The following is a 14,422-nucleotide window of genomic DNA, read 5'->3' as shown; positions in this document are numbered from 1 at the left end:
ATTTTTTTATAATATTCATTCCACAATTTCAGATGTTTACACCTTTCTTCCTGCGTTTACAGGCACCAGGGCCTTGCAGTCCTCTTTATCCTTTATATAATAACACTAAATCTGCTCTTACTACCTTACTATTAATATAATAATATTTTATAAATTTATCATAAACTTTTATATATGGGATATTTGTCAATATAAATTTTATTTTGATCATAAATTCTTCCTATGAGAGGGTTACCAGAGGTGTCTTCTAATATTATAAGCAACATAAGGGGGGCCCTGGGCAGTGGGGACTATTAATCTTTATTACTTTGCTGTTTCATATAAGTTTCTTGGGAGAATGGGTTTTTCCATGGCCTAGGTTCCCATAACTCCTTCTCTGCCAATATTCTAAAGAAATCCTGGTTAGTCATGTTTGAATTGTTACAAAGGGGAGGACAAACTGCATCTAGTTTTAAGAGAGGCCTGGGCTGTTCTGCCTCACTTATTTGTGGCAGTACGCCTGGAACGGTTGGTCCCATAACACTGCTTTCATTTCCGGAATTGCTGCTTTGATCAATATTTTGGGTTATGTTATTTACTAAAAGTGAATAAATCTTAATTACATAAGATTTCCCATATATGAGCCCAATCACCAACATCATAACTGCAAAAATAAGTGCGGGAATTAGCAGGGGCCAGCTATGAGGTTTCCTGTTTTCAGGATTCCTCCTCGTGCCTGGACCTTGTCAAACAGCATGAGCAGCATGGCCTGCATCAGCTCGGTCTGCAGTGCCAGGTGCTGTTTTAAGTGCTGACACAGTCTCCGGTCTAGGAGCTGTACGCTGTGGTGAAGAGAGAGATGTTATCACAGATATTATCTGTAAACAGTGTCAGGAAGCGGTATAACTCATGACCAGAGGAGCTATTTAGGTGGTCAGTGGCAGCCTTTCTGAGACAACAGAAAACGGAGGCCATGGCGATAGTTCCAGAGTTGGGAGCAGGGACAGCGGCTGGGGGTGAGGACCTTGCAGGCACAGGAGCAAAGGCCCAAAGGCAGACACAAGCCTAATGTTTTCATGAGCAGAGAAGAGCCAGCTGTGGCCAGAGGTTTAAAAAGGAAAGTGGGATAAATTGACATTAAGAGACAGCAGAAAGGAAGATCTTTCATGGCCTTTTAAAATGTTTTTGTTAAAATACTAATGGAAGTCACTATAGAATTTCAGGCAGAAGGAAGTGATTTTATTTGCCATGTGGAAGATGCATGATAAGTAGTTTGGGCCCTGGTAGATTCCGTTTTCCTCACTGAATGAATATAAGTGCTCCTTGGCGCGGGTTAGAGGGAGTTGTGTACCAAGGAGGGCCTCTCTCAGTAGTCATTTTGGAGAGGGGGAGAAAACGACGTGTGAGAGCTGTGCCGGGCAGTTCTGAAGTCTGGGAAATTGTGGTTAGGAATTTGAAGCAAGGCCAGTCAGCACAGTTGTGTCTGTCCAGCAACATTCAGTCTTGAGGTGTGGACCTAAAATCAGTGGATAGAGAGTAAACCCAACCTGGTTAAATGGCACAGGGAACAGGAGGAGCAGGGGGCTGACTACAGGCCCTGATGAGGCAGACGATCCAGAGTGGGTGCGGTTGGCACGGGAGCAGGGACAGCACTGTGCTCGCAGCCGAGATCTAGGGGCAAGAGCAGTTCCGGGTTGTGATAAGGTGTGACCCCCTGAGGTTGGGTGTGGGGGAAGAGTACATTGCAAGGTCAGCACCTCGGGTGGCACCCTCCCCACCTCAGGCCTAGACAGATACAGTTACATGTGAGAGGACCTTCCCAGAGAGCTGCTGTGGAGGGTAGCCCAGCACTGGGCAGGAGACTCCATGAGGGCAAGCATGTGCAGGAGACCGAGTTCGAGTGGGCCTCTGGGAGGATGGGGGCTGACTGTGGGGTGGGGCTGCGGTGAAGTAGAGGAGAGGTGGCAGGCAAACGGGGAGGAGACATAACGTTAGTCCTGATAGAAGAGAGGTCCACTCAGTGTCCCCCTCAGCTGAGTTGTGGTGCCCAAGGGAGTGCAAAGGTTCTCCTCAGGTGGCCAAAGGACAGCTCGGGCTCTGCTGCAGTGGTGGGGGGGCAGGCTCACCTGGAGCACAGGGGTTAGGACCCAGTCACCCGTGTGCTTCCTTACCAAGGGGTGAGCTGGATAGTGGTGTGGGCTAAGGGATCCTGTGGGGATGCGTTTGCAAGCTCACCTCCCCCCAGTTCATTACCGCCTGCTTTGACACCTTTTGCTTGTGGGCCTAGTTTCCACTTCTTTGCAGTCTCTCCATTCTAGGCACATCCACACCCACCTTTGGTCAGAACACCCCTGGGGTAGGTGCATTGGGCAGCAGCCTCTCCTCTGTGGTGTCCTCAGCACCTGCCCAGGGCTTTGCTGGACCTGGAACCTTTGGTAAGCCACAAGTCTCTCTAGTCAGGGTGACCTGGATATTCCTTGAAGATGGGGTGGGGTTGTTGGGGTAGCATTGTCTATTTTCCTTGGTCCTTGTCTCCACCGCAAAAAAGAATCAAAAGGCAGAGACACAGCAGTGAAGCAGAGGAAAAGTTTTATTTAAAGTGCTTACAGAAAAAGTGCAGGCAACTTCAGAGAGAGACAGCACCCTGAAAGGTTGAAAAGAAAGTTTAAAGTGAAAAGGTTATGCACTTAGAAAGTGCAGGCGACATCAGGGAGAGGAGCGCCCTGAGAGCTTGGGGGTTCCCCCTTTTAAGGATTCTTCAGGAATGTGACTAAGGGCTGGTGTTGCAGACCTGTTGGGTGGTCTTTGAATAATACTTAGAACTAACTTAACACAAGCAACTTCCTGCTGTGATTTCTCCCTGGGAGCTGAGCCTTCTTGGTCTGGGAGCATATCAAACAAGACTGCCTGGGGGTGCGCCCCCAGGGTGGGCTGAGATATTGTCTGTTTGCTAAAGAGTAAGTTAAGAATCTTACTTCTTAACTTCCTGGGTATTAAAACACAATCTTATTTTTAAGATGAAATCCTTCCTGCCTGTGACTATGTTGTTTATGCTGGGCTGGCTTGCCATTATTAATCGCCCAGATTGCAAACTACTTGATTAGGGCCAAAGGAGAAAAAAAAAAAAACAGCATGTAGGTTAAGTCAAAAAAATAAGGTAGGCCTGCATGATTAACACAATAAAGCCATGGGTTATGCTGAGGTACTATCCTTTCTCTGGGGAATATTCAAACATTCCAGGACAACATTTTAAAATTCCATATCCAAATCTCACCTGCAATCCCAGAGGTGTCCTGACGTGTGCTGGCCATGTGAAAGATAGAGGGTGTGTGCTCTGGCCAACCACATCCACGGAGTTCGGATTCAACTTTCCCCAGAAAGGGTTCCTGAGACCAGTTCTCCCACTACGTACAGATCCAACGCCGAATGTCCCAGTGGTGGAGCTGCTGTGGGGGGTAGTCATGCTCATCCGAACGCCCCGAATGCCAGCAGGACCTGCTGACACCCTGGATGTAAAGGGCAATGAGGTGGTGCTGCCAAAGACTGACCTACAGGTCCCGCTGCTGGTGGTCAGGGTCATAGCTGCAAAGGCCAAGGTGATGGCTGCAAAAAAGGAGGAAACATGGATCATTGTCCAACCGCATACACAAAAGTAAATTCGAAATGGATCAAAGACCTGAATGTAAGTCATGAAACCATAAAACTCTTAGAAAAAAACATGCAAATATCTCTTGGACATAAACATGAGCAGCTTCTTCATGAACATATTTCCCCAGGGAAGTGAAACAAAAACAGAAAAGAAAAAATGGGACTACATTAAGCTTAAAAGCTTCTGTACAGTAAAGAACACCATCAACAGAACAAAAGGACATCCTACAATAAGGGAGAATATATTCATAAATGAAAGATCTGACAAAGGGTTGACAACCAAATATATAAAGAGTTAACACGGATCAACAAACAAAAAATAAATAATCCAATTAAAAAATGGGCAGAGGAGCTGAACAGACAGTTCTCCAAAGAAGAATTTCGATAGCCAATAGACACATGAAAATCTGCGCCACATCGCTTGTCATCAAAGAAATGCAAATTAAAACCACAATGAGGTATCACCTCACACCAGTAAGGATCGCCGCCATCCAAAACACAAACAACAACAAATGTTGGCGAGGATGTGGAGAAAGGGGAACCTCCTATGATGGTTGTGGTAATGTAAAATCGTTCAACCATTGTGGAAAGCAATATGAAGTTTCCTCAAAAACGTCAAAATGGAAATACCATTTGACACAGAAATACCGCTCCGTGGAATTTACTCTAGGAATACAGCAGCCCAGTATGAAAAAGACATATGCACCACTATGTTTATCTCAGCACTACTTACAACAGCCAAGAAATGGAAACAACCTACATGTCCATCAGTAGATGAACGGATAAAAAAATGTGATACATATGCACAATGGAATATAATTCAGCCATAAGAAGAAAACAAATCCTACCATTTACAACAACACGGATGGAGCTAGAGGGGACTATGCTCATGAAATAACGCAGGAGGAAAAAGACAAATAACAAATGATTTCACTCACATGTGGAGCATAAGAACAAAGAAAAACTGAAGGAAGAAAAGAGCAGCAGAATTACAGAACCCAAAAATGAACTGACAGTTACCAAAGGGAAAGGTACTGAAGAGGATGGGAGGTAAGGGATGGATAAGGGTTGGGAAAAAGAAACGGGGCCTTAAGATTGGCATGTATAACTTAGGGGGGGCACGGGAAGGTCTGAGCAGCAAAGAGAAGAAAAGTAGTGATTCTACAGTACCTCAGTACACTGATGGACAGTGACTGTAATGGGGTATGGGGGGTTATTTGGTGAAGGGGAAGCCTAGTAAACATAATGACCTGCATGTCATTGTAGACTGACACCAGAAAAAATACATTCTAAAAGGCCATGAATGATCTTCTTTTCTGCCTGTCTCTTAATGTCATTTTATCCCACTTTCCTTTTGAAACCTCTAGCCACACCTGGCTCTTCTCTGCTCATGAAAACATGAGCGCATCTCTGCCTTCGGGCCTTTACTCCTGTGCCGGCAACACACTCACACACAGCCGCTGTCCCCGGTCCCAACTCTGGAACTGCGGCCATGGCCTCAGTTTGCTATTGTGTCAGAAACGCTGCCGCTGACAACCTAAATAGCTCTTCTGGTCTTGAGTTACACTGTTACCAGACGCCGTTTATGGATAACTTCGGTGATAACATCTAAATCTTCACCACAGCTTACAGCTCCAAAAGCAGAGACTGTGTCAGCACTTAAAACAGCACCTTGCACTGCAGACCGAGGCCATTCCAAACCTCACCTGCAATCCCAGACGTGTCCTGAGGTGTACTGGCCAGGTGGAAGGTAGAGGGTGTGCTCTGGCCAGCTGCATCCAGGGAGCTCGGTTTCAACGCTCCCCAGAAAGGGTTCTTGAGACCAGTTCTCCCACTCCGACCTGACCCAACGCCGAATGCCCCAGAGGTGGAGCTGCTGTGGGGTGCAGCCATGCTCATCCCAAAACCCCCACTGCCAGTGGGGCCTGCTGACGCCCTGGATGTGAAGGGCGAGGAGAGGGTGCTGCCGTTCACTGATGTATTGTTCCCACAGCTGGTGGTTTGGGTCACGGCTCCAAAGCCCGAGGTCATGGCTGTAAGAAAGGAGGAAACATGGATCATTGCCTTGCCCCATACACAAAAGTAAATTCAAAATGGATCGAACCCCTGAATGTAAGCCATGAAACCATAAAACTCTTAGAGAAAGACAGGCAGAAGTCCCTTGGACATATACATGAGTGACTTCCAATGAATATATCTCTCCAGGCAAGGGAAAGAAAAGCAAAAATGAACAAAGGGGACGATATCAAGCTTTAAAGCTTCTGTACAGTAAAGGGCACCACCAATAGAACAAAAGGGCATTCTCCAGTATGGGAGAATATATTCATAAATGACAGATCCGATTAAGGGTTGATGTCCAAAATCTATAAAGAGCTAACACACCTCAACAAACAAAAAGCAAATATTGCAATAAAAAAATGGCCAGGGGAGCTGAACAGGCAGTTCTCCAAAGAAATTCTGATGGCAAATACACATGAAAGGATGCGCCACATCGCTTGCCATCAGAGAAATGCAAACTAAAAGCACAATGAGATATCACCTCACACCAGTAAGGATCACCGCCATCCAAAACACAAACAACAACAAATGTTGGCGAGGATGTGGAGAAAGGGGAAACTCCTATGACGGTCGTGGTAATGTAAGATCGTTCAACCATTGTGGAAAGCAATATGGAGGATCCTCAAAAAGCTCAAAATAGAAATACCATTTGACACAGAAATACCGCTCCGTGGAATTTAATCAAGGAATACAGCAGCCCAGTATGAAAAAGACGTATGCACCCCTATGTTTATCGCAGCACTATTTACAACAGCCAAGAAATGGAAACAACCTACATGTCCATCAGCAGATGAATGTATGCACAATGGAATATAATTCAGCCATGTGAAGAAAACAAATCCTACCATTTGCAACAACATGGATGGAGCTAGAGGGAACTATGCTCAGTGAAATAAACCAGGTGGAGAAAGACAAGTAGCAAATGATATCACTCATATGTGGAGCATAAGAACAAAGAAAAACTGAAGGAAGAAAATAGCTGCAGAATTACAGAACCAAAAAAAGAAATAACAGCAAAGGGAAAGTGACTGAGGAGTATGGGAGGGAAGGGAGGGATAAGGGATGGGGAAAAGAAACGGGGCCTTATGATTGGCATGTATAATGTAGGGGGGGCACGGGAAGGTCTGAGCAACACACAGAGGACAAGTAGTGATTCTACAGTACCTCAGTACACTGATGGACAGTGACTGTAATGGGGTATGGGGGATCATTTGGGGAAGGGGGAAGCCTAGTAAACATAATGATCTGCATGTCATTGTAGACTGATACCAAAAATAAGTACATTTTAAAAGGCCATGAATGATCTTCTTTTCTGCCTGTCTCTTAATGTCATTTTATCCCACTTTCCTTTCTAAACCTCCAGCCACACCTGGCTCTTCTCTGCTCATGAAAACATGAGCGCATCTCTGCCTTCGGGCCTTTACTCCTGTGCCGCCAACACACTCACACACAGCTGCTGTCCCTACTCCCAACTCTGGAACTGCAGCCATGGCCTCAGTTTGCTATTGTGTCAGAAAGGCTGCCACTGACTACATAAATAGCTCCTCCGGTTATGGGATTCACTGCTACCTGACGCTGTTTACAGATAATTCTGTGATAACATCTAAATCTTCACCACAGCATACAGCTCCAAAAGCGGAGACTGTGTCGGTACCTAAGACAGCGCCTGGCACTGCAGACCGAGCCCATTCCAAATCTCACCTGAAAACCCGGGCGTGTTGTGATGCGTGCTGGCCACATGGAAACCAGAGCGTGTGCTCTGGCCAGCTGCATCCAGGGAGCTCGGTTTCAACGCTCCCCAGAAAGGGTTCTTGAGACCAGTTCTCCCACTCCGACCTGACCCAACGCCGAATGCCCCAGAGGTGGAGCTGCTGTGGGGTGCAGCCATGCTCATCCCAAAACCCCCACTGCCAGTGGGGCCTGCTGACGCCCTGGATGTGAAGGGCGAGGAGAGGGTGCTGCCGTTCACTGATGTCTTGTTCCCACAGCTGGTGGTTTGGGTCACGGCTCCAAAGCCCGAGGTCATGGCTGTAAGAAAGGAGGAAACATGGATCATTGCCTTGTCCCATACACAAAAGTAAATTCAAAATGGATCGAACCCATGAATGTAAGCCATGATACCATAAAACTCTTAGAGAAAGACAGGCAAAAGTCCCTTGGACATATACATGAGTGACTTCCCATGAATATATCTCTCCAGGCAAGGGAAAGAAAAGCAAAAATGAACAACTGGAACTATATCCAGCTTAAAAGCTTCTGTACAGTAAAGGGCACCACCAACAGAACAAAAGGGCATCCTCCAGTATGGGAGAATATATTCATAAATGACAGATCCGATTAAGGGTTGACATCCAAAATATATAAAGAGCTAACTCACCTCAACAAACAAAAAGCAAATATTGCAATAAAAAAATGGCCAGGGGAGCTGAACAGGCAGTTCTCCAAAGAAGAAATTCTGATGGCAAATAGACACATGAAAGGATGCGCCACATCGCTTGCCACCAGCGAAATGCAAACTAAAAGCACAATGAGGTATCACCTCACACCAGTAAGGATCACCGCCATCCAAAACACAAACAACAACAAATGTTGTCGAGGATGTGGAGAAAGGGGAACCTCCTATGATGGTCGTGGTAATGTAAAATCGTTCAACCATTGTGGAAAGCAATATCGAGGATCCTGAAAAAGCTCAAAATAGAAATACCATTTGACACAGGAATACCGCTCCGTGGAATTTACTCTAGGAATACATCAGCCCAGTATGAAAAAGACGTATGCACCCCTATATTTATCGCAGCACTACTTACAACAGCCAAGAAATGGAAACAACCTTCATGTCCATCAGTAGATGAACAGGTAAAAAAATGTGATACATATGCACAATGGAATATAATTCAGCCATAAGAAGAAAACAAATCCTACCATTTACAACAACACGGATGGAGCTAGAGGGGACTATACTCATGAAATAACGCAGGTGGACAAAGATAAATAACAAATGATTTCACTCATATGTGGAGCATAAGAACAAAGAAAAACTGAAGGAAGAAAAGAGCTGCAGAATTGCAGAACCCAAAAATCCTACCATTTGCAGCAACATGGATGGAGATAGAGGGGACTATGCTCAGTGAAATAAGCCAGGTGGAGAAAGACAAGTAAGAAATGATATCACTCATATGTGGAGCATAAGAGCAAAGAAAACTGAAGGAAGAAAAGAGCTGCAGAATTGCAGAACCAAAAAATGAACTAACAGTTACCAAAAGGAAGGGGACTGAGGAGTATGGGAGGGAAGGGAGGGATAAGGGATGGGGAAAAGAAACGGGGCCTTATGATTGGCATGTATAATGTAGGGGGGGCACGGGAAGTTCTGAGCAACACACAGAGGACAAGTAGTGATTCTACAGTACCTCAGTACACTGATGGACAGTGACTGTAATGGGGTATGGGGGATCATTTGGTGAAGGGGGAAGCCTAGTAAACATAATGATCTGCATGTCATTGTAGACGGATACCAAAAATAAGTACATTTTGAAAGGCCATGAATGATCTTCTTTTCTGCCTGTCTCTTAATGTCATTTTATCCCCCTTTCCTTTCTAAACCTCCAGCCACACCTGGCTCTTCTGTGCTCATGAAAACATGAGCGCATCTCTGCCTTCGGGCCTTTACTCCTGTGCCGCCAACACACTCACACACAGCTGCTGTCCCTGCTCCCAACTCTGGAACTGCGGCCATGGCCTCAGTTTGCTATTGTGTCAGAAAGGCTGCCACTGACTACATAAATAGCTCCTCCGGTTATGGGATTCACTGCTACCTGACGCTGTTTACAGATAATTCTGTGATAACATCTAAATCTTCACCACAGCATACAGCTCCAAAAGCGGAGACTGTGTCGGTTCCTAAGACAGCGACTCGCACTGCAGACCGAGCCCATTCCAAATCTCACCTGAAAACCCGGGCGTGTTGTGATGCATGCTGGCCACATGGAAACCAGAGGGTGTGCTCTGGCCAGCTGCACCCAGGGAGTTTGGATTCAAGGCTCCCCAGAAAGGATTCTTGAGACCAGTTCTCCCATTCTGTTCTGACGGAGAGCCAAATGCCCCAGTGGTGGTGATGCTGTGGGGGGCAGCCACGCTTGTGCCAAAACCCCCACTGCCAGTGGGGCCTGCTGACACCCTGAACGTGAAGGGCACTGAGATGGTCCTGCCCAACCCTGAAGTACTGGTCCCACAGGTGGTGGTCTTGGTCACTGCTCCAAAGCCGGAGGTGATGGCTGCAAAAAAGGAGGAAACATGGATCATTGTCTAACTCCATACACAAAAGTAAATTCGAAATTCATCGAACCCCTGAATGGAAGCCATGAAACCATAAAACGCTTACAGAAGGACAGGCGAAAATATCTTGGACATAAACATGAGTGACTTCTTCATGAGCATATCGCTCCAGGGAAAGAAAAGCAAAAATGAACAAATGGGACCATATCAAGCTTAAAAGCTTCTGTACAGTAAAGGGCACCACCAATAGAACAAAAGGGCATCCTCCAGCATGGGAGAATATATTCATAAATGACAGATCCGATTAAGGGTTGACATCCAAAATATATAAAGAGCTAACACACCTCAACAAACAAAAAGCAAATATTGCAATAAAAAAATGGCCAGGGGAGCTGAACAGGCAGTTCTCCAAAGAAGAAATTCTGATGGTAAACAGACACATGAAAGGATGCGCCACATCGCTTGCCCCAGCGAAATGCAAACTAAAAGCACAATGAGGTATCACCTCACACCAGTAAGGATCACCGCCATCCAAAACACAAACAACAACAAATGTTGTCGAGGATGTGGAGAAAGGGGAACCTCCTATGATGGTCGTGGTAATGTAAAATCGTTCAAGCATTGTGGAAAGCAATATGAAGTTTCCTCAAAAACCTAAAAATGGAAATACCGTTTGACACAGAAATATCGTTCCGTGGAATTTACGCTAGGAATACAGCAGCCCAGTATGGAAAAGACGTATGCACCCCTATGATTATCACAGCACTATTTACAACAGCCAAGAAATGGAAACAACCTACATGTCCATCAGTAGATGAATGTATGCACAATGGAATATAATTCAGCCATAAGAAGAAAACAAATCCTACCATTTGCAACAACATGGATGGAGCTAGAGGGAACTATGCTCAGTGAAAAAAGCCAGGTGGAGAAAGACAAGTAACAAATGATATCACTCATATGTGTGAGCATAAGAACAAATGATATCACTCATATGGGAGCATAAGAACAAAGAAAAACTGAAGGAAGGACAGAGCAGCAGAATTACACAACCCAAAAATGAACTAACAGCTACGAAAGTGAAAGGGACTGAGGTGTATGGGTGCGAAAGGAGGGATAAGGGTTGGGGGAAAGAAACGGGGCCTTATGACTGGCATGTATAATGTAGGGGGGGCACGGGAAGGTCTGAGCAACACACAGAGGACAAGTAGTGATTCTACAGTACCTCAGTACACTGATGGACAGTGATTGTAATGGGGTATGGGGAGTCATTTGGTGAAAGGGAAGCCTAGTAAACAATGATCTGCATGTCATTGTAGACTGATACCAAACGTCAGTACATTTTAAAAGGCCATGAATGATCTTCTTTTCTGCCTGTCTCTTAATGTCATTTAATCCCACGTTCCTTTTTAAACCTCCAGCCACACCTGGCTCTTCTCTGCTCATGAAAACATGAGCGCATCTCTGCCTTCGGGCCTTTACTCCTGTGCCGCCAACACACTCACACACAGCCACTGTCCCTGCTCCCAACTCTGGAACTGCGGCCATGGCCTCAGTTTGCTATTGTGTCAGAAAGGCTGCCACTGACTACATAAATAGCTCCTCCGTTTATGGGATTCACTGCTACCTGACGCTGTTTACAGATAATTCTGTGATAACATCTAAATCTTCACCACAGCATACAGCTCCAAAAGCGGAGACTGTGTCGGTTCCTAAGACAGCGCCTGGCACTGCAGACCGAGCCCATTCCAAGTCTCACCTGAAAACCCGGGCGTGTTGTGATGCGTGCCGGCCACATGGAAACCAGAGGGTGTGCTCTGGCCAGCTGCACCCAGGGAGTTTGGATTCAAGGCTCCCCAGAAAGGATTCTTGAGACCAGTTCTCCCACTCCGTTCGGACGGAGAGCCAAATGCCCCATTGGTCGAGATGCTGTGGGGGGCAGCCACACTTGTCCCAAAGCCCGCACTGCCAGTGGGGCCTGCTGACACCCTGAATGTGAAGGGCACTGAGATGGTCCTGCCCAACCCTGAAGTACTGGTCCCACAGGTGGTGGTCTTGGTCACTGCTCCAAAGCCGGAGGTGATGGCTGCAAAAAAGGAGGAAACATGGATCATTGTCTAACTCCATACACAAAAGTAAATTCGAAATTGATCGAACCCCTGAATGGAAGCCATGAAACCATAAAACGCTTACAGAAGTACAGGCGAAAATATCTTGGACATAAACATGAGCGACTTCTTCTTGAGCATAGCGCCCCAGGGAAAGAAAAGCAAAAATGAACAAATGGGACGATATCAAGCTTTAAAGCTTCTGTACAGTAAAGGGCACGACCAACAGAACAAAAGGGCATCCTCCAGTATGGGAGAATATATTCATAAATGACAGATCCGATTAAGGGTTGACATCCAAAATATTTAAAGAGCTAACATACCTCAACAAACAAAAAGCAAATATTGCAATAAAAAAATGGCCAGGGAAGCTGAACAGGCAGTTCTCCAAAGAAGAAATACTGATGGTAAACAGACACATGAAAGGATGCGCCACATCGCTTGCCACCAGCGAAATGCAAACTAAAAGCACAATGAGGTATCACCTCACACCAGTAAGGATCACCGCCATCCAAAACACAAACAACAACAAATGTTGGCGAGGATGTAGAGAAAGGGGAACCTCCTATGATGGTCGTGGTAATGTAACATTTTTCAACCATTGTGGAAAGCAATATCGAGGATCCTCAAAAAGCTCAAAATAGAAATACCATTTGACACAGGAATACCGCTCCATGGAATTTACTCTAGGAATATGCAGGCCAGTATGCAAAAGACGTATGCACCCCTATGTTTATCGCAGCACTATTTACAACAGCCAAGAAATGGAAACAACCTACATGTCCATCAGTAGATGAATGTATGCACAATGGAATATAATTCAGCCATAAGAAGAAAACAAATCCTACCATTTGCAACAACATGGATGGAGCTAGAGGGAACTATGCTCAGTGAAATAAGCCAGGTGGAGAAAGACAAGTAACAAATGATATCACTCATATGTGGAGCATAAGAGCAAAGAAAAACTGAAGGAAGAAAAGAGGTGCAGAATTGCAGAACTAAAAAATGAGCTAACAGTTACCAATGGGAAAGGGACTGAGGAGTATGGGAGGGAGGGGAGGAATAAGGGATGGGGAAAAGAAACGGGGTCTTATGATTGGCATTTATAATGTAGGTTGGGCACAGGAAGGTCTGAGCAACACAGAGAGGACAAGTAGTGATTCTACCGTACCTCAGTACACTGATGGACAGTGACTGTAATGGGTTGTGGGGGTTCATTTGGTGAAGGGGGAAGCCTAGTAAACATAATGATCTGCATGTCATTGTAGACTGATACCAAAAGTCAGTACATTTTAAAAGGCCATGAATGATCTTCTTTTCTGCCTGTCTCTTAATGCCATTTTATCCCACGTTTCTTTTTAAACCTCTAGCCACACCTGGCTCTTCTCTGCTCATGAAAACATGCGCGCATCTCCGCCTTCGGGCCTTTATACCTGGGCCGCCAACACACTCACACACAGCCGCTGTCCCTGCTCCCAACTCTGGAACTGCGGCCATGGCCACAGTTTGCTATTGTGTCAGAAAGGCTGCCACTGACTACATAAATAGCTCCTCCGTTTATGGGATTCACTGCTACCTGACGCTGTTTACAGATAATTCTGTGATAACATCTAAATCTTCACCACAGCATACAGCTCCAAAAGCGGAGACTGTGTCGGTTCCTAAGACAGCGACTCGCACTGCAGACCGAGCCCATTCCAAATCTCACCTGAAAATCCGGGCGTGTTTTGATGCGTGCTGGCCACATGGAAACCAGTGGGTGTGCTCTGGCCAGCTGCACCCAGGGAGTTTGGATTCAAGGCTCCCCAGAAAGGATCCTTGAGACCAGTTCTCCCACTGTGTTCTGACGGAGAGCCAAATGCCCCAGTGGTCGAGATGCTGTGGGGGGCAGCCACGCTTGTCCCAAATCCCCCACTGCCAGTGGGGCCTGCTGACACCCTGAATGTGAAGGGCACTGGGATGGTCCTGCCAAACCCTGAAGTACTGGTCCCACAGGTGGTGGTCTGGGTCACTGCTCCAAAGCCGGAGGTGATGGCTGCAAAAAGGAGGAAACATGGATCATTGTCTAACTCCATACACAAAAGTAAATTCGAAATTGATCGAACCCGTGAATGGAAGCCATGAAACCATAAAACGCTTACAGAAGGACAGGCGAAAATATCTTGGACATAAACATGAGCGACTTCGTGAGCATGTCGCTCCAGGGAAAGAAAAGCAAAAATGAACAAATGGGACCATATCAAGCTTAAAAGCTTCTGTACAGTAAAGGGCACCACCAACAGAACAAAAGGGCATCCTCCAGTATGGGAGAATATATTCATAAACGACAGATCCGATTAAGGGTTGACATCCAAAAT

The 14,422-nt window shown here is 45.9% G+C and overlaps 1 protein-coding gene across 1 annotated transcript; it reads right to left on the bottom strand.

Moving 5' to 3' along the window:
• Window positions 1-133: 133 nt before the first annotated feature.
• Window positions 134-6,715, bottom strand: LOC130679119 (putative nuclear envelope pore membrane protein POM 121B). Its single transcript, XM_057486955.1, has 3 exons — window positions 5,334-6,715; window positions 3,254-3,582; window positions 134-2,623 (listed from the first exon to the last, which is right to left on the bottom strand). The coding sequence occupies exons 1-3, from the start codon at window positions 5,686-5,688 to the stop codon at window positions 2,606-2,608; spliced, it is 702 nt and encodes a 233-aa protein (XP_057342938.1). The 5' UTR covers window positions 5,689-6,715; the 3' UTR covers window positions 134-2,605.
• Window positions 6,716-14,422: the final 7,707 nt, after the last annotated feature.

The sequence above is a fragment of the Manis pentadactyla genome, chromosome 10 (genome assembly GCF_030020395.1).
Source record: "Manis pentadactyla isolate mManPen7 chromosome 10, mManPen7.hap1, whole genome shotgun sequence".
NCBI classification, from domain to species: Eukaryota; Metazoa; Chordata; class Mammalia; order Pholidota; family Manidae; genus Manis; species Manis pentadactyla.
This window is presented reverse-complemented; position numbering and strand designations above follow the sequence as displayed.

Excerpts from the sequence above, each read along its gene's own strand:
- LOC130679119 (XM_057486955.1), bottom strand. The coding sequence starts at position 5,688 with ATGATCCATGTTTCCTCCTTTCTTACAGCCATGACCTCGGGCTTTGGA. Across the intron at positions 3,583-5,333 it reads GGACACGTCTGGGATTGCAG|CCATCACCTTGGCCTTTGCA; the intron begins GTGAGGTTTGGA and ends CCTTTTTTGCAG.